Source organism: Manacus candei, unplaced genomic scaffold, assembly GCF_025592945.1.
Source record: "Manacus candei isolate 608988 ecotype Guabito, Panama unplaced genomic scaffold, ASM2559294v1 h1tg000017l, whole genome shotgun sequence".
Taxonomy (NCBI): domain Eukaryota; kingdom Metazoa; phylum Chordata; class Aves; order Passeriformes; family Pipridae; genus Manacus; species Manacus candei.
In genome coordinates, this window is record NW_026138065.1 from 14677132 (window position 1) to 14697228 (window position 20097).

At 40.5% G+C, this 20097-nt stretch overlaps 1 protein-coding gene across 1 annotated transcript in view; it reads left to right on the plus strand.

Moving 5' to 3' along the window:
- The window catches only part of PLB1 (phospholipase B1), a 79248-nt gene that overhangs the window by 47973 nt on the left and 11178 nt on the right, over positions 1-20097 (plus strand). Inside the window, exons 36-51 of the mRNA XM_051782849.1 lie at positions 300-351; positions 495-575; positions 1645-1710; positions 2076-2176; positions 3035-3116; positions 3551-3655; positions 5372-5467; positions 6569-6640; positions 8232-8303; positions 10789-10849; positions 11499-11557; positions 13979-14037; positions 14905-14948; positions 16188-16287; positions 17697-17748; positions 19618-19698. Coding sequence (XP_051638809.1) covers positions 300-351; positions 495-575; positions 1645-1710; positions 2076-2176; positions 3035-3116; positions 3551-3655; positions 5372-5467; positions 6569-6640; positions 8232-8303; positions 10789-10849; positions 11499-11557; positions 13979-14037; positions 14905-14948; positions 16188-16287; positions 17697-17748; positions 19618-19698 — 1183 coding nt within the window. The remainder of the gene's footprint in view (positions 1-299; positions 352-494; positions 576-1644; positions 1711-2075; positions 2177-3034; positions 3117-3550; positions 3656-5371; positions 5468-6568; positions 6641-8231; positions 8304-10788; positions 10850-11498; positions 11558-13978; positions 14038-14904; positions 14949-16187; positions 16288-17696; positions 17749-19617; positions 19699-20097) is intronic.

Consider the following 20097-nt stretch of genomic DNA (forward strand, 5'->3'; position numbering starts at 1 on the left):
TTACCATGTCTGGGTTTTGAGCTGTTTTAGGTACTAAGCACTGTAATAGGAGCTAAACTTATGGTTCCAGATTAATTACTGAACTTGAGTAAAATCAGTGTTCAAGTTCGATTTGGTGTTGATTTTCTCACCAAAATGTGATTTGATCAAGTAATTTGTTCACAGCAACATAAGTATTGTACTGTCTCCTCACTCAACATTTCTGGTATCTGCAACTTGATTTAAGGTGTCTGAAGAATGCTAATGTTGATCTCTCAATACGGGTGTTTCTTTCACTCACTAGTTGTCCTTCTTTACAGGCACTTACCAGCCCAAGCAAGAAATCTCCTGAGACTTATGAAAACTGATGATGTAAGTTGTTTGGAACTCCTTTAATCTTACAGCATGAATAGAAATAGGTGTTGATCGCATGAAGGATCCACCTGCAATGACACCTCATGCATATCATAAAGTCAAAGAAATTCAGGCTCAATTTTTTCTTCTTTATTGCACAGAGAATTGACTTCAGTGCTGACTGGAAGATCATAACTGTGTTTATTGGAGTTAATGATTTGTGCAACTCTTGCAAAGACCCTGTGAGTAGTAGAACTGGTTAACTGAAACTGTAGTGGGACTGTAGTGCCAATGTAGAAACACATCAGGGGAAATCTATGGAACCTTGGCAGCTTTCACAGAGATAACGTGAGTTATATATGGGCTGCTGTATGTTTTGGTGGGGGTTGTTGCTGACAGTACCGTGATATAAAATGTTACCAGCAAGAGAGTAGGATGGTTTTGTTTTCTCTGGCTTACTCCAGGGTCAGAACCACTATCTTTGCTACTGTCTTTTGACATGAGCAAAAAATGGAAGAGAAGAAAAGCTTCACTCCTCTGATGCAGAAATTGCTCTGCTGCTAGCATGGCCTCTTTGAACTACCATGGTAGTGGTAGTTCAAAGCAGTACAATCCTACAGTTGTCATCACCCCATAACTCACAGCTAGGGACGTGCTAGGAACAGGTAAAGGTATGTATAAGAGGACTTGCTGCAGTACTCAGTCTTGTGGAGAAGCCTTTAGGGCTGCCATAAGGAGATCATGGGAGTTGAGTGGGCAGGTGGCAGGGAGAGGCCACCTTTCACTGCCAGCTCTCACTTTCTTGCCTTTAATGCTAACTTCTCATGAGAATTTTCAATTCTCCTGCAACCCCTTCTGCTTGCAAAATTTGCTACTTTTGCACAAGCCTTGCTAGGCATCTTTGCTGCTGCTGCCAAGTTTTATAGCTTTATTTATAGCTATGACCTTGACTAGCAATGATTTCACCTAATTTTATGAAAGCTTATCAGCTGACTGTGAGCACACTTATGGGGGCTTGGTTTATGCTGTTCAGCATGCATTCAGATTGGGTTCCTTCCTGCATTTTTACGTGAAGGGCCTAGTGGAGTTGGGTTAAATATACTGCTGCTCAAGAAAGTTTATTTTAAATCCAAAATTTCACCAAACCTTTCTACATTTTAGATTGATATGCTTAAAATCCCTGATCTGTAGAAAGAAGCAAGAACATTCTACTAACCACAGTGTTGTATGGCAGAAAAGGAAGTGAATTACTGTGATTCTCCAGCCTCCCAACCTAAATGCCTTAGCAGTAATCTCTTCTATTTCTATCAGGAACACTACTCAGCTGAGAATTACATCAAAAGGATCCAAGAAACTCTTGATATTCTGCACAAGGAGGCAAGTGCTGACTGACTGATGTTTGTTTGATTTTGTGGGTTTTTTTTTTTCCATTCTGGTACCAAACATACACCATTGACTTCTACTAAAACATTTTCTTTTGTCTTGTCTATCTGCAAGTAGTGAATGCAATCTGAAATGACAATAACACTGAACCATGGTGTAGGAAAAGGATTAAAAGCTGAGCTGAGGTATTGTGGTGGTGTGGGGGGGAGGTTGTTGACTTCTCATTCTTTTTATTTTTTTTTCCTTCTAACAGTGGAGAAAGGGAAGGGGTGTCAAATGGTTCGACTTCAGGGTAAAATAAATGCACTGTGGGCTTTGTAACCAGTTTCTTCTAAGCTAAAGTCTGACTTACCTTTCAGGTTCCAAAAGCTCTAGTGAGTCTGGTTGATGTGGTGGATGTCCTCTCTCTGAGACAGTTATTTGTGGATTCTCAAGTTCAGTGCCCAACTTACTTAGCAGAGTAAGGCTTATTTAACTTCCTTTTGTTCCTTACTGCTCGTGATGATAGATCATGTTCTTATTCTATACTTCTCTCATAATTTGAATTAATGTTCAAAGGTAGCAGCACAGTCCTATGGACTTCCCATGCTGTGCTTACATCATGACCCTGCCTGATGGCATTTCCTTCTCTTGGCTTTGACCCAAGTGTTGTCGGAAGAACTGTGTATTTTTCATATCTAGAACTGTCCATAATGTACACCTCACTGAGCTAGGATTAAATTTTCTGATACAAGGTTCTTCAAGATGGGGTCGAAGTCCACAAACATTTGCATTTGCATGCCTTCTGTGGGAACCTGAAGTATTTGCAGAGTAGACAGGTTTCTCCTGTTTCAGAGGCTTTAGTGCAATGGGTAATTTGCATTATTTGCTGACCTTTTAGCCAGGGACAAATTCTGTGTCTTGGGAATGCAAAAGAAATTGTTGATTGGAAAGGTGTCAGCTCAGAGGTAACACAGACAGTACATTTCAAAGACCTGTTTTCTAGTTCCAGGGGGACTGATGAGCAGCTCTGTCAGTCTGCAGGGCCTTTGGATTCCAGGGTGTAATTAATGCAACAAACTATCCTCTGTGCCACGTGCATTACTTTGATATAACTGGGTGTGAACAAAAATTACTTAGAGTAGTATCATTGATGTGACACAGAAAATAAGACTAAGGGTTGAAATCACAATAGCAAGAACAATAAGATGTTTTCACAGAAACATGAATTGTATGGGTTTCCTTATTACTCCCATGACATGAGGGCATTGGGTGGCAAAGGGAGACATCTGCATTATCAGATGTCTAACTCTCTCTGTGCCCATTTTCTCTCCCACAGTTATCTGTGTAGCTGTGTTTTCACAGGAGAAGAAAACTCAGAAAATTTAACGATGGTGAGGGAAGCCACCAGAGCTTACCAGGTATGTTTATCAAGAGTGATACAGTTACTTTATTTCCAGTTGAGGTGAGATCTTGATTACCAAGCAACATATCATATCAGTATTTTACACAAATGAGCCCTATGAACTAAACAGAAGGTTATTTGAAGCTATCCAAAACACCATGTGACCAAAACTAGCAGCAGAACTCTTCAAAAATTCAGTTTCCTAGTAGTGAAATGAATAGGTGTGAGTTTAGCCACCAAAATCCTGTCCCTGACAAACTGTTGCAGTATTGTGTTCCAGCCTTCTCAGCCACTTTGCAAGGCACACCTTTTGCCAACATCTGTGGCTATTTCAGTTTACAAGTAAAACTTCCTTTTTATTCTCGGGCTTTCAAAAAACCAAACCAAACAAACCAGTTATGATGCAGAGATGTTGCTGGAGTATTGCTTGTGGTTTTTTGTTTCTTGCAGCTTGGCATTCAGAGACTAATAGAGTCTGGCAGATATGACACTCATGAAAATTTCACGGTGGTCATCCAGCCTTTCCTCCAAAATGTGGAGATTCCTCTCAGTCAGGTATGGTATTAAATGACTTCTCCATTTAAAGGATTAAGTGTGAGTATCTAACCTGTAGAGACTATATGCAAAATAGTGCTTTTCTTATTAGAACTTGTTGCAGATTTCTTCATATCAGTTCTTAGTTTTACATATTATGCTGTTGAGATCAATTACTGTTTTGGAAAATGAATCAAAACTTGATTTAAGAGGTTTGTTTGTGTATGTTCTTAAGGATACATAAATATTTTTATTTCTGAAAATGCAATATATTTAATAAAAAACAGAGTTATTAAGTTACAGTACTTATAGCAACATAGCAGAATTGCTCAGTGACTACAGCATCAGCTCCCTTTCATGTCCCATAACTCATTCTTCTGTGTCTGACAGAAAGAGAAGTTTGCCTATGATCTGATGGCAAAAAAAAGTGGTTTTATGTAGTTCATATGTATATGTTTAGGTATGTTTCAGTTCCTTGAATGGCAAGTTCCAGTAAACTATAAATCTAGTAAAAGTCCCAAATGTTCTCTAAAACTGAAACTGCATTTGCTAAGTTTCATATTCACCTGCACTTCCTCATCTCACCTGGAACTAAGAGCAGGTGGGACATAATACTGAGCAGGGATTACTCTGGTATAATTGAACTGGACTAATCCTGAAAATGTTCACAATATCTAGTGAAAGTTTGAAAAGTCCAGATGCTGCTACAGACAAATTTGGAAAACTGACTGAAAGCTTCACAGGGAAAAACAGGCCTTTTTTTTTTTTTTTTTTTTGTGTGTGTGTATGTGTGTGTGTGTGTGTGAAGCTGGTGCCTGTGAAAAAAGTCATCCCTAGGGATTTTGGTACTGAACATAGGGAACACAGAAATAAAAACAGAAGAAGCAAAATATTTGTGAACTTTTTTATAGTCTCACAAGCATTAGTTCAGGTTTTAAGAAAGTTCAAGATGCTGTTTTTCCTTTTTATCTCACACAATGTTCAGATGTTCCTGAACTGAAAACTGTCTCCAAACTTGGCAAAAGATATGATATAGATGCAGATTTTGGCATTAGGTCTCTAAAAAGCAAATCCAACCACCACAAATCAAGACCTGCTCAAGTTTTGAGGAAGGACTGCTCTGACCAAAAAAGTTATGTCAGTCATCTCTGGCCCTAATCTCAGTACTTGTGTGAAAACCAAGATATTTGTGTTGAAGTACAGCTTTGCTCAGAATGGAGACTGCACTGGTGTGCTCCATCAGCCTGGCTGCCCTCCATTGAACAATTACTTGCTTCTTGCTCCTTTCAAAACTCACAGCTGTGTAAAAGCAGTTGGGCTCTGTTCCTTCTGCTAAAGCCTCATAACATGCTTGTTACCACATAAAGGTACTGCAGAGCATAATGGTGCCTGTTGCCTGTGGTGCCAGTTCTGATGACATGCAGAGGAGAGAAACCCATCCTTATTTCAGAACCTGAAGAGGAATTGCACACGTAACTGAAAATGGTGGGTTTGCTGCTTCTGCATCGATCTGCCCATGGAGGCACATAATTATCTCTAGCTAAGTGTTTCTGTAGCTCATGGATCTGCTGAAGTACAGTTTGTATCACCAGATAATCATGGGCCTTTCTGCAATGGAGCAAGGAGAACAAGTAGGATTAATGTCTCATTGCTGACTCTTGTTCAGTCTCAGCAATCCCAAGCTGGAACTATGGGGATTCTTCTATACTCCAATGTCCTTTATGCTTTCATTTGTAGGACGGGCATCCAGATGTCTCCTACTTTTCACCTGACTGCTTCCATCCAAGCCAGAAAGGCCATTCTCAGCTTGCCAAGGCTCTCTGGAATGCCATGGTAAGGTGACAGGCCTGCACATAATGAGGTCTTTACCGAGAGCTGACTACCATTAAAATGATCTCTGCAATAGGCATTGCAATTAAGGCCTGGATAGCACTGAACCTGGTGTTTGTGTCTTCTTAGCTAGTCAAATACCCTCTGATTTTGACACTGCTCTCAGCCTAGAATCTCCTGGTTCTTAAAGTGTGTGGGGAGGAGAGGGGTGCTGTAAGTGCATGATCACAGTCATTTGTGACTTCGGCTGAGCAACTTCAAGTCTGCTTCACCAGCTGTCATGAAAGGCAGGATAGCATTTAATAAGAATGATGTTTCTATGGGCTGGGATGCAAAACCACCAAATAAAGAATTGTAACTGCATACATCAGTTTAAAATGGGTTGCTTAGAAGTTTGTTTTGAATCTATGTGTTGTGACTGTCTCATTAAGAATTGAAGTGGCTTTAATTCAGTTCAGTTTTACTACTTTTGGAAATGAGTAAAACTCCATAAAAATAAGTTGTTAAAGGTTGCTTAAGCAAACCCATTTTAGTTAGCATTGCAGTGCAGGGGGATGACACATGCAGTTGGAGGCAGTATCTTAGATCCCGAATATAATTTCTATATACTTTGGGGTAATATCTTAACAGCTGACATGATTGCTTGCAATCATCAAGCAGTACCTCTAATTAGATTTGGTTTTATCTTCTACACATAAACAGCCTTTTGTTGGAGATGCCATCATGCAGCTTAGCTATAAAAAAATGAGGCACTCTTAACCATCTTTTTTGCAAGAGAAGAGAGTTTACGACCTTGCTTCCTGGCAAAATTCCAAGGTACTTCATGTGCCTGCCAAAATCCTCCAGGAGTTTAAACTGATCCCACTGTAGCTTTCCACTTCCCATTTTAAGCTTCTTTCTAGAGTTGCTCTTTTGTTATGCAGTTGCCATGTTCTTTCTGAGAAGTAGTTGCATTTCAGCCTTGGGTAAATCAAAGTATGTAAATACAGACAGCCTTATATAGATGTGACCGGTATATTTAGTTTGGTTTGGATTGGAATTGTTATACAAATTTAAGATGAGCTGACACAGTTATAGAATAGGTTCTTTTGTCTTTGTTTCCAGTTACAACCTGTAGGTCAGAAAGCTGACTCATTTGATTTCGCGGCTGACATCGTCCTTGGCTGTCCAGCTCAGGTAAATATACCCACATCATGGAAGCTGGCTATCAGGAGGCTGTGAGTGCTTGTACTTGCTGCAGAGAGCAGAGGTTCGGTATATCTGGAACAAATTTACTTAAAGCTTTTTTCTCTGCTTACCTCTGAGTGGCAGGTGCTCTCATGTACCTGCTTTGCTGTCCTGTTGCCCTTTTGCTGTGCCATGAATACTGATTGATAACATGCTGATTTGTGTGTTTTCAGTTGTAGCAGAGGTGGTGTTTTGTTGTTTGTGAAATACAGAGGTAACTCAAGCAGCAAAAATGAGAATATGCTGCATTAACTTTCCTATCCAAATCAATGGGGTTTGGGCACCACAGCAGCTGTGAAAAATCCAGATTTTGTTATCTCTTGAATTAGTAGCAGGTTGGTTTTCCTGGTCTGATCCATAGCAGGGATACTTCAGACTCTTTGGAAGCTGCTTCTGTAGTTACAAAACAAGCTGCTGAACTTGCAGTACAGTTGCTAGGTATCGGTACATGGAAATGACCACTGCAGGCAGCGATAATTGGCTCCCTTTCTTCAGCAGTTTCAACAACGAAGCTGAAGAACTGAATAGATCAGGGAGCTGAGTTGCTCTCTCAGTTCTGGAGACAGGTGTTCAAGTTATATGGGAGGATTTTGTCCATATTGTGTTCATCCTGTCAGAAAAGGATTATCTACTGAGTTATTAATCAGCATGTTTCAGAAGTCCTCATATTCACTCAAACTGATCACACTTCCTTTACCCAGTAATCTTTCCAAGTAGCTTAAATTGTAAGCAACTTCTTCAGTGCCAAATAATGTGAATTTTATAGTTCTTTCCCTTCATCCACTCTTATTCAAAGATGTTGCTGTTCAGAAGTAGGCAAAGAAAAGTTTTATATCCCTTGAAAAGCTATATCCCTATGAAAAGCCATTGTTTGCAGAAATGGTAAGATCACAGTGCTTTAAAAAAGTCATTGATAGAAGTGCCAGTAGCTATGGAAATTTATTTGTTTGAGGTAACTTCACGTACAGTAAAAGCTTGCCTTGTAATTTTAGTGATTTTTAAGATGTCCTTATGCAGACACTGGAATTTTTCTTAATTGCGATAAGTGGGTATCCAGGTGAGATTTTCTAGCCTCTTCAATGTACATGTCTTCCTCAATGCACGCTGCATTGGTAGGGCAAAAAAATAACTAAGCAATCTCTACAGCCTCTCTTAGAGGAAAGAATGATCTTTTCAGTAAGTAATCTTTCATCTCCCTTCTGCTGACATGGAAGATCTGCTCAGGTTTGTCTAGACTTTACATCAATGTCTCTCGAAAGGACTAAACAACCTTTAAAGTCTAATTGTGGAAGGTTAGGAGAGGAAAATGTTAAACTGCAGTTGGCATCTGGCATATGTAATTTTTGCCATAGGGTTCTAAACACAAATTTTGTGAGTTTTAAGGAAAGAGCATGGTTTCAAAATCCAGATTCCAATTTTGCAACTCAGGCAGTTACTTTCTTGGTGATATGATGCCTTGATATCACTTGCTATGGTTTGTGCTATGTGCTTATTGCCTAATTTCTCTTGTTTCTCTTATTTTTATTTCCTCCTTCTCCAGAACAAGCCATTCCTGGGAACATACAAGAATAGCAACTACACACCTGTGGAGCCCACTAGTGAGCCAATAGAGGTGATTGTTGCATCTTTTGCTATATTTTAGGCAAACTGTGCAAAGCTGCATCTGGTGGCTGTTAACACATCATACTGAATTTATAGATTACATAAACTATTACCAATTTTTGAAAAGGGAAATCTGTCTTGCATTGTACTTTTTCCTTTGTAAACAAATGTTTACCTAAAAGCCAAACAAAATTAATCATATTAGTGGTGCAGTTGTATAGGTAAGTAACCTGGAATGCATCATTAATTCAGATAGCAAGTTCCACACCTTATGGAGAAGTTAGCCTAGACTCCTAAACCCCAAACAGAGTTCAGGAGGTGTGTGAATCAGACTCTCAGGCATGTGGTGTAACTAAATCTAAGGGATGGTTCTGTGCAGGGTCAGGAGTTGGACTCGATGATCTTTGTGGATCCCTTCCAACCCAGCATATTCTGTGATTCTGTGATCTGAGGAAGGTTTAGGTATTCTGTTCTTGAGCCACTGTACTTCCATATACTCAAGTAAGCTTAACCTGTAGAGGGCAGTCACCTTTACATATTGAAAATGTGGCTGAATACAAAGGTGAGAGGAATCCCATTTTCAAAGGGTCTCAATTTCCACCATGACTGAGCAACTACCACGAGGTAGATTAAACAAGCTGCAGAAACAAACTTTGTGTGTAGGACTTGAAGAAATGGAGCCATTCTTTATTGGCAGTCAAAATGGGCTGGGATAGTTTGGCTTACTGGGTGTCCTCATGACTAGCCCAATTATCAAAATCTCTGTGTGCCTTGAGGGTTACAAAGAGCAAGTTACTGTTTTAGCAAGCTATAGTTTGCAGGATTGCAATGGGATTTTTATCTGTAGAGCTAGAGTTATACTTTTAGTGGGTTATTCTTGCACTTCCACTGAATCTCAACAGCAACAGCTTTTGAAGTGATAAAGGAAAGGAACAGCAGAGAAGGAGTAAAGGAACAGTTTCCTCTCTGATCTAAAAATAAGCCCAGCTGTCTTTTCTAGCCTCTGCAACCAGACTTCAGTGGCTGATAGAGGAGACTATTACACCATTTTTTGCAAGAATAGATGAATTTGTTGTGATGTTTTTTTACCCAAACCATGCTTTCTGGTCCATGTAGTTTTACTCTGAATGGCAGAATTGTGCAATTACAGAATAATTGAGGTTGGAAGGGGCCTCAGGACATCCCTTGTCTGACCTCCTGCTTCAAGCAGGGCTGGCCCTTAGATCACTGTAAGCAGCTGTCTTTGCTCTTGCAGGGACTGGCCATTATAACAATTGTAGTTTTTCCCTTGCTGCCTTCTTAGCTAGTATTATTCTCATTACCAAAAAGCACGGGTGGCACATTTCTCTGCTATCTCTGCTGGTGAACCAAGATGTTCTGCCATGTGTGGTTGATTCAATTTCTTCGGTTGGTGGAATACACATAATAACTATTATATCACCTATATAAATGTATGGTAAAGTACAATTATTTAGAGCCTGACAGTTTTCTTTACTGAAAATTTAAAGCTTCAAAGTTTTTTCAGGGAAAGCAAGCCCTTTTTGAAAGTTTCTGGGAAAAGAATAGGTTCCTAGCAAAGTATATGGGGAATGATAATATAGTAATAAAATCATTAAGGTTGGAAAAGACATCCAAGATCATCAAGTTCAAACTTTTACCATGCCCACTAAACCATATTGCAAAGTTCCAGGTCTACTTTGTTTTTTGGACACTTCCAGGGATAGTGACTCCACCACTTCCCTGGGGAGACTGTTCCAGTGCTTCAGCACTCTTTCAGTGAAGAAATTTTTCCTAATATCCAACCTAAACCTGGTGCAACTTAAGGCCATTTGCCCTTGTCCTTTCGCATATTACCTGGGAGAAGAGGCCAACTCCCACCTCATCACAATCTTCTTTCAGGTGGTTGTAAAGAGCATTAAGGTTTCTCCTGAGCCTCCTTTTCTCCAGACTAAACAACCCCAGTTCTCTCAGCCACACCTCATAGGACTTAAGTTTCACTCCCTTCACTGGCTAATATAATAATACTTTAATAATATAGTACATTAATATAACATTATAACTTTGCAGAGAATTTTATTGTTTGTTTGTTTTTTGGTATTTTTTGGGGGGTTTTTTTTGCATCTGATATCTTTCAAGACAAAGCAAGACTTCAGACCTGGAGACCCTACCTTCTAGGTCATGGACAAAATCTCCAGATTGTAGAGAGAAGAAAAAAATAATCCTCCTTATGGAACTTTGTCATAAGCAATATTTGGCGATGAAGTGTTTTGCCTTTGGAAAAATTTTATGCTTTGGCTAGAAAATGTCAGCAAAAGTAATTATTGTTTGGATAGTATTCCACTAAGAGGAGGAAAAGGCTGTTGAGCTATATAGACACCAAACTGGGATCTGTGTCTTAACTCGGTTTTGCCCTTCACTGTACAACTAAATCATATATGAATTCTGTATTATCTTTTAACCACAAGGTGAAACAATTTTGTAACTTGCCATTTCAGAACTGGGGCAGTGAGCTATCATGTCCTGAACAGTCTCCATCTAGTCGTGTCCCAACATCAGGTGAGAAAGAACTCCTAAGCTAAAATCAAAAAGAGGAAAGATTTAATCTTTTGTTTTTAAAAACAGTAAGATGTTGAAATGGCACATCCTAGGTGGAAAGTAAACAATAAAAGCTGGTATATTTAACAACAAAGGAAGAAAGTCTGTCTTGCCATACACAGTAAGTTCTGCATGACAGCAGGTGCGCTCTGTGGATAAATGTGATCACATTTATCATACTCATGTATCATTTATCATACAGCAACATGGCAGATTAAAATTACCTAGGAAGGTTAGTGGCTCAGCAAGGTGGAAATGTTGCATGTATTTGGAAGGTTTTACAGGGAGATTTTTAATTAAAATACATTGATCTATGACCCAAACATGCAGGCCAGTTAAAAGAGATGAAATGTATGCATCTGCAAACATATCTAAACCGTTTCCATTTTTTCCTAAGCTCTTTTAAATTCCAGCTTTCCATGTTAGTTCAGTACAGTGATGTAAGCAAAGACAAGGCATAAGCCATTTGCCTAGCTGACAGACAGAACTTGAACCTCATTCTCCCTAAAAATGCCATCAGATTGGAACCTAAGACTTGCATCTTTATTCTGTTAAACAGTATCTCATCAGTTGTCAATAATCCTGCTTTTATTCTCCCACTGTTTTTTAGTACATGAGCTACGACCTGCTGACATCAGAGTCATAGGAGCACTGGGAGATTCCCTGACTGTGAGTACTGCAGCATTCCCATGTTTAGAATGGAAAGAGCAATTGCCAGTTTCTGCCTAGATGTTGTCACATCAGGCATCAGCAGATAGAAAGCAAATTGCTTTGGCTTGGCAAAGCAAAACTCATCTACCTGGTTCCCTTTGCAAAGAAATAGCCTGAAGGGATATGAGTGACACTGGCAATTGTGAAATCTGGTAATGAATAATTCAGGACAGGACAGAAATGGGATCCCATTCTCTATTGCACACAGTTTATTCAAGTGTTTTTGAAAAGGGAAGTGGCTGCCTTATAGGAATAGTCTTTTCTGACATAAAAAAAAGACAGAAGCAATTGGAATTTTTTGTGCAATGACAGATTTTGCTGAAAATTCCCATGAAAATAATTGATTGCAGAATGAAGTGCTTCTCACTTGAGATAATTCTAAAACCTCTATATTTCAGAATTTTGCTTTCAGATGTTGCTTCCTAGATTAGACATCTTCCACTTAAAGCTCTGATGTATTTCAAGTGCCAAGGAATGCAAACTGAAAAGAAAAAATTAGGCACCAAAAGAAAAAAAAACAACAACAAAAAGCCCCAGAAAAGAATAGCAGGGAATACGGCAGATCTGCACTGAAGTTTTCCGAGAAAAAGTTCCAGAATTACACAGCACTACAGAACTGTTCTGGCATGGGATGAAAGCAAACATTTGTGTCAACAGTTCCCATGAATTTTAACTCCTGAGCTAAACTGATACTCATTCTAGCAGCTTCAGCTCCTGTTGAGCTCAGAGGGAGTTGAAGGGACTGAAGCCCTTAAATGATCAGGCTTATTTTCCAGGCTGGTGTGCATGTCTTTATTATGCATCATGGACCTCCTCATTAGCTTTGAATCTGATTTTGTCTGACCTGATGTAATCCTGGCTTTCCCCCCTGCTGCTGAGCTTTGAGCTTTTCTTAGAAGACCTCAGTAAAGACCTACAACTCTCCCTCCTATCCATTGTAATGACTCTTAAACTTAATTGCTTTATTTCCTCCCCCACATCTAGTGCTAGACATGTGCACTAGCACATACCTCTTATTTTAAGAATTTAAATTCTTTTAGTAAGGGCCACACTATGATGCTGGAGGTCTCTGCCTCGAGCTGAGCAAGGCAGTCTCATATTGCCATTATTCATGCAGTTCCTATTATTTGCCATTGCCACAGCAAGGTGTGATTAGGGGTTTTATTAAGTGACTTATCTGGGAGGCCAGAAAAAATGACAGAGCATTTCCCACATGGGTACACATGCACACACTTCCTGCACACAAAGTACATCAGCAGCATTGTGTGTTTTTTAGTGCACAACCATCCCTGGCACAGAAAGACTGCAGCAGCAAAGTCCACTTAGGCATTGATTTTCCTCCTGGTATTTCCCACCAGATCCCTGAATGCAGTAAGTGTCTATGGCTGAGTTGGTAGCATGGCTTTTTGAAGAATACAAAATCAAGTGAAACCACTAATAAACGATAAAGCTATAGAAGAACCCCTTGATGGAGGTCTGTCCCAGTCCTGTGAGCTAATCAAATTCATCACAAAGGTCTTTGTTCTGATGGTTTTATGTATTTATTTGTTTAATTTTGAAAAATAATAAAGTTCATAGTACAGGAAGGAAGGCTGTTCTCAGTCTGGATGCACTTGGGAGATTAATGAAACTTTGAGCAATTTAGTCATGTCACTGACTAGAATGCATCTGTTTGACTTAGCACCAATGCACAGTGCAAGCAACAGATATGCCAACATGCTTATCTATATTGGCAAAAAAAGGCCTGTCATCAAGCCCTCACCAAGACTGTATGTTAGACTAGCAGGCTGGATCCAGGAGAGAAAAATGGATTTTACACCAAAGATTTGTTTTCTTGGCAGATTAAAAAGCATCTCCTCTGATTTATGTACAGCTAAAACTGGCTGGGAATTTTTCATCAGTGTTTAGGGCTTTTTTTCCTGGATTATTAAGTCTCTCAGAATCATCTTTCTTTGGGAAATGCCAAGATGAAGCATTTTCCATCAGAAAAATCCAGACAAATACAAAGCAGTTGATGTTAATCTGGGTCCCAATGGGTTGCTAAAATAGTAGTTTTAAAGCCTTCTGTCCTTGACCTTACACTCTGATCTGCTCCAATGCTCCGTGGTCTACCATCTGGATGAGTTGCTTTTGTGTATGAGGGGAAGCCTGCAAAATTGAAGCATGAGAGATGCAGGGCTGCCCAGAGGCCAGCGCGTGGTGACGAATAAGGACACGGAGCATTTATTCTAAAACTGGGATATTGCAAAAGCTTGGCTGCTTGCAGAGTAATGTTACCAAAATTGTTCAGCACTTTCAAAATTTGATGTGTGTCTTACCTAAATTTGTAGGACCTTTTTCCTATTACAATTTTGTAATTGTTCTTTCCGTTTTTTCCAGACTGCAGAAGGAGCCAAAGCACCTGACCTAGAAACAGACTGGAGGGGACTTTCCTGGAGGTGAGAATACTCATTTTTGTCTTTCTCTATTTTTGTCCACACAGTTAAAAGTGTGTGGGTCACCTGGTGAAAATGCAGGGGTAGGATGCTGACAGCAAGTATTGCTTGGTAAGGATTGGAGGAGTCAGGACTGGAAGAGATTCTTGTGGGCTTTTTTGGTGTTTGTTTTTGCAACTGCAAAGTGGACAAAGACCATGCACATCAGAGAGTATGAATCTCAATATCCATGCTAGAGTGGAAGGAAGTTGCCTGCTTCATATGGGCAGGCATATGGCTTATAAACCTTTGCACGTGTAGATATTCTTTTCTACGCTCTTTCTTCCCCCCTTCATATTTTTCTGCAGACATAGATTATTTTCGGGAGGGGCTGCCAGAAGTGGTGTAATGGTGTAGTGGCTACGCACACAGACAGCTTTTAAATAGTAGAGGCAGAGGATCTTTTCATAATCAGCATTGCAGAATTGCAGATAGATGGTTAATGAGCATTTCATGCGGTCTCTTCTATGCATAACTGCACATAAATGTAGTTTCAGCAAGGTACTGTGTAGCAACTTTAGTGAGGAAATATGCTCTTGTATGGTGGGCATCCCAGCATTTTCATGTGAAAAATCAATTCTCCAAGTATGCTCTCTTCCCAGCCTGAAGGCATAGCTTCTATCCTGGCTGATGCCCTGCTTTATTTAATGTGAAATATCCTTTCACTACTTTCCCTGAATTCTTGTGGTTTATCTCCTTATTATTTGAAATTAGTGGGTTTGGTGGAGGTTGTTTCTTCCTTCTTGGGCTGCTGTAACAACATATGGTGACAATAGGACAGATGGTTGCAGGATTAACTCTACTTGGTGATCTTGTTTTTTCCCTTTGTAGTATTGGAGGTGACGAGACCCTGGAGATCCAGGCTACTTTACCTAGTGAGTATCTTGGAAAATAAGCATGAGAAAAGCAGAAGTTGAGTATTACACTGCAAGTCTTTTAAGTGGATACTAGGAAACACCTGGAAATGGTCATTCTTTCCTTGCAAACAGTGGGGATATTATCCATCTTTTGTAGATATGAGCAGTTCATATGAGTCACAGCTGAAACCCAGACTGACCTGATTAGCTGTAGAGTCGATTCAGCCCCTCCACATCACAGGACATGCATGTGATTGTATCATTCTTTTGACCAAAATTATTAGGAATAAATATGCTGAAGGTGACAGAAGTTCATGGCAGTCCTACTCCTCCCTTATTTTGTGCTTTCCAGTGATTGACTGTAATGGCTGTGTGCAAATGAAGGGTTATGAGACAATTAGCAGTCCATCTAGGCAGGGTTGGTGACAAGGCTATATTTCTTCCTGATGATTTCAAGTTTCTATGTAGCAGTGAAAAAAAATCTAAAAATACTATAAATTTCTTGCCCTGGTGTTCTATGTAATTGGTCCCTGTAGTTGCCATAGAAACCATTAAGTGGTCAGTGTGACAATAAATTGGAAAGGACTTGATTTACGATGGTTGATCTATTTGTATGTGATCCATGCTGTGAAGCAGTTTGACAATACCTGACACTGTTGGTAATAAAATCTGATATGCTTTGTCTTGTACCATGTACTGTGTTCAAAGAAAAACAGAAGGCGCAATTCATTTATGCATTATAAATGAGACTCTATAAAGAGGTTTCAGACATCACTACAGGCACAGTAACAAAAACAGTGCTCAGGCATCATGCTTCCCCACTGAGGGTTTCAGTGAAATCTAGAAAAGTGAATAAAATTCATTCTCTACCATAAATATTATTATCTGGGAGAAGCGAGACGTAGATGACCATTTTCAGAGTGTTTGCTTCTGGTATATGAAAGAAAGTAACCACGAATACTCTTTATTACAAATACACTTGAATTCAAGACTGGTGAGTTGCCTGGGACCTCTGCATCCCCTGGGCCACCAGACCCCAATTCCTCAAGTCCATGGAGAGAAATAGTTGCAGTGATGAAATTAAGGCAGTAACTAGAGTCTCCAAAGCAGGTGTGCCTGTAGCTTCTATAAAGTCACAGTGAATAAGGAGAAAACTCAGGTCCATATTCTCACTACTCAACTGGCTTGTCCTTCTGCAGGAGGCAATGCTGCTGTTTGTGCTGTGAATGGTTAAACACTGTGTTTTTTCTTTTTAAGATATCTTGAAGAAATTCAATCCAAACCTCTTTGGCTTCTCCACTGGCATTTCTAAGGAAACAGCTGGATTCAACGTTGCAGAGAGAAATGCCACAGCGCGGTAAGCACAGTCACAAAGGAGAAAGGGCAAAGGAGTGAGAACTGATGTAGTGGCAGGTTACCTTTGAGACACATGTCAAGGTTGAGTTAATACTGGTGATCTGCTTGCACCGAGCATATTTCTGTGATCTCATATTTTTGATTGTGGGTTTGATTTTTTTTTTAAAATGCAATTCAGTGTTTGGGGGATTTATGCGCCTATTTTTCTAAATCGGAGACAAACTTTCTTTCTTTATTTGATTTCTGCCCATAATTTCTGAGCCAATGCCTTAGTTATACTTCTAATTCTACCAGTACCTTTTTCTGCCCAGTCTTCAGTTTGCAAGTCCCTGATTCACTGCCCCAGGCAATATCTGTAATGAGAAAAAATTCATGTGCATCTCTCATTTATTCCTTGATTTCTGGGAAACCCGGCTCAAACTAACAAATAGAAGGCCACTGCTACACTAATGGCATTAAAAACTATCTCTGTTTGCAGTGCAAAGGAAAATAACAGAATGAGCATCTAGGAACTAATTCCTTTGTCTTCCCAAATTAAAAATCTGCTAGTCTGTTAAGAACCAAAATGTGTAAGAGTTTGTATGACTGTGCAAGGGTTTGTATACACTGTGCCTGCTCCATGGATACTCATGCAATTTGTTTCCAGGACTTTTTGTGACGCCTTTAACAGCCCTTAGATTAGCTGCAAGAGAATTTTAGGATAGCTAGCAAAGCCTGTGTAGCTACTAAATATTTCACGGGTGCCCCAAGCAAAGCTGACTCAGCATGATCAATATGGTTCTGGGAATCCAAATAATGTAACTGCATTTGTGTGAGTGCTGGAGAGAGGCAGGGCTTATTAGCTCAAGCATAGTCTTCTTCTGGTACATCAGGAGCTCGTTTCCAGCTGGTGTCTCAGCATGGTTTGTGCTTTGGCCTGTGGACATTGCATCCTGCCCAGAGCTGGACTGGGACTCTCTAGCCTGGCAGTCCCACAATAAAAGCAATATCTTTCAGCCATAAAACAAGACATAGGAATTTAAGGCCGGATCAGAAAGGCTGGTTACGTGCCCAGCTTCTGTGCAAGCACCAAACTGCCCCACTAGGTTTTGAAGGGACTAAACTAAATGTCTCTGTGCATCTGAGTGTTAGTGCTTTTTTCCAAACAAAATGCACTTAAGCCAACTCTGAGATGGGAAGAACTCATACCAGTTGCCTGCCATTTGGCAGCCATCCCAGCTGAAGTCCTTTCAGATCAGATTATTCACTTGTGCAACTTGGTCCTTCAATGTTTGCTCATCCTTTTGAGGCATCACTTTCCTTATACTGACTTCTGCTGATCCTAAAATTCCCTGAAATGAGGAGTGGGAGATCAAGAAGATGATGTGGTTTTGGAGCACACATATAAAATCTTCTGTCCTCTCCCTCTAGCAATATGCCAGCCCAAGCACGTGAATTAGTGGAGCTAATGAGAAGTAGCTCGGTAAGTGGAATTTGGGCAAACCTTCAGTGGTTCCGTGGTCTCTGGGAAATGATTTTAATTGATGGGATGCTCGAGTCATGAAGAGTGCTTTATTGATGAAAGAAAAGTCAGTGTCCTTGTCTCTGCTGTGCTTTCCAAGGTGAATGTACCAGATGAATTAGCCTTTAGTAGATTATAATTTACCTATACAAATCCATGCAGATAAGATGCAAACACACAAGGCAGAGACTAATGTAGGGTACAGTGCAACCAGAAGATGTAAGGATGGGAGTGAGGAAGAGAAGTCTGAAGGTTCTGGTGAGATCACAGGACTGCTTAGTTGAGCAGCAACATTTAAAGTGGAGGTCATAAAGTCTGAATGTAAAATTGATGGAGCAGGTACCTGCAGACCAATATGAATCACACTATTCACAATACTGGGAAGAGGGACTACTGAAGTCTTTGCGGGAGAATAAGCCATCTGAAACTCTGGTTTTGAGTAGGTAAATAATTAATCAGTGACCAGAAACTTCAGAGTTGGATGAATCCCTATCACATCACAATCTCAATCTTTTAGGGAATTAGTAGGGGATCTAGTATTGTCGACCACTCTGCTGTGCCAACTCCATTGAGGGCTACAAAGGGCACCAAAAGAGTGACTTGCTTTAATTTGGTGGCTGCTGCTGCAGTGTGGGGCGGGGGGAAGAAATCTGTGAAAAACCCAAGGTTGCCCCGCGCCAAGTGTTGGCTGAATTTGCGTGGATGACTGCCTGGGTGTGAGCTCTTGGTTCAGGGAGAGCATTCCTTCTAAGAGAATAGGAGTGCCTGGTGCTCCTTGGCTCAGACTGAATGGGAAAGGAAGGTACTGAATAAGCAGGGTTTGTCAAAGCATGTGTTTCTCCATGCCAGCATTCTTGATGGATGCTGCATGCTCACCCCACTGTCAGTTACTCTGCATTACCAATTGTTTGGCAGAGTGAAGGGAGCTGGCATAGATCTTCAATAGAATAGAAGAGGATCTAGAGCTTTGTTTTATTCACAGCTTTTTATGCATTAAAAAAAAAAAGGGGGAGGGGGCGTGTCCCTGCCCCACTGCCTCTTCACTAAAGGCTTTCCAAGCAAAGTGCTTGTTTAAAGAGGAGAATTCAGACCTGTGGGTGATTCCCAGGCCCTCCCTCTATTTGTGGGATCCTTTCGCAGATGTTTGTTATGTAAATGCACCACACTAAAAATAGTTGCCTTTGATTCCTTTCTTTGTACTGAACGTTACAAAATGTTTTGATGAGATCCAGCTCTCAGCAGTGCCTATTGTTAGCTTGTGGTGACGTGGATGCTGCAGCTGCCCTTATATGAGCTCAGTGAAGTCACCAGCCTCCCGGACTCTTCTATTTTAATACAGCTGTCTATTCCCCGGGGCACCCCTCGCCCCTCCTGGCCATGAGGTAGTACTTGCCCAGCTGGCAGGGATCCCCAGCAGCTCCAGTTCCACAGCTTCATGAGTCACTCCAGCCTCCACTCCCACACTGCTTTATCCCCACGCTGCCTGCAGTGTTCAGCCATGGCTGGCAAGTCTCTCCTGTCCATCCCTGTCCTGAAGGTAACTTTCATTTAGGGACGCTTGCTGTCACAGACACATTTCCATGCTTGGTTACACTGACAGATCTTGTCTGCTGAAGGGAATTTTCTCAGAAAAGCCAAGGTGAATTGCAGTAGACTAGCAAACAGTTCACTCTTTTCCCCTGGAGAGATGCTTTTCTTTTGCCCACTTAACTCAGCATACCTCCTTTGTTTTACCCTGCTGTCTGTGCCCCATTTAGCCCCATCTGTGAATGTTACCTCTGTATGCCTAAGCAATGGATGCTACAATCTGTTTGTTTTATGTGCCACTAGAAAATTAACTTCAAGGAAGACTGGAAGCTGATCACTGTCCTTGTTGGAGGCAGCGACCTGTGCCAGTACTGCTTGGACAAGGTTTGTATCTCTGAATTAGGCATGCTTATCCAGGTATTTGGCAGATGACCAGCCCTGGAAATATAACCTTTCTCTCTCTCAGGGAGCCAAAGTTCCTGTTTGTTTAAAAAGCACTTAAAGTCCAGCTCTTTTCATTTGTATTGTATCAGAAACAAGTGCACAGCTTTTAATACTGGGGCACTGCAGCTCTGGAGAAAAATAGGATTATTTAAAAATAGGAACCTGCCCTATATCGAACAAAATACCAAGAATAAACTCCCTGCTTAACTGGACAAAGCAATCAATGTGATGTCTTAGGAATGTTTTTGTGGGACACAAATGAAGTTTTCTGGAAAGCATCTCCACACAATAATTACTAAGAATGCTTCAGAGTGACACCAAAAGAAATAATATCAGTTT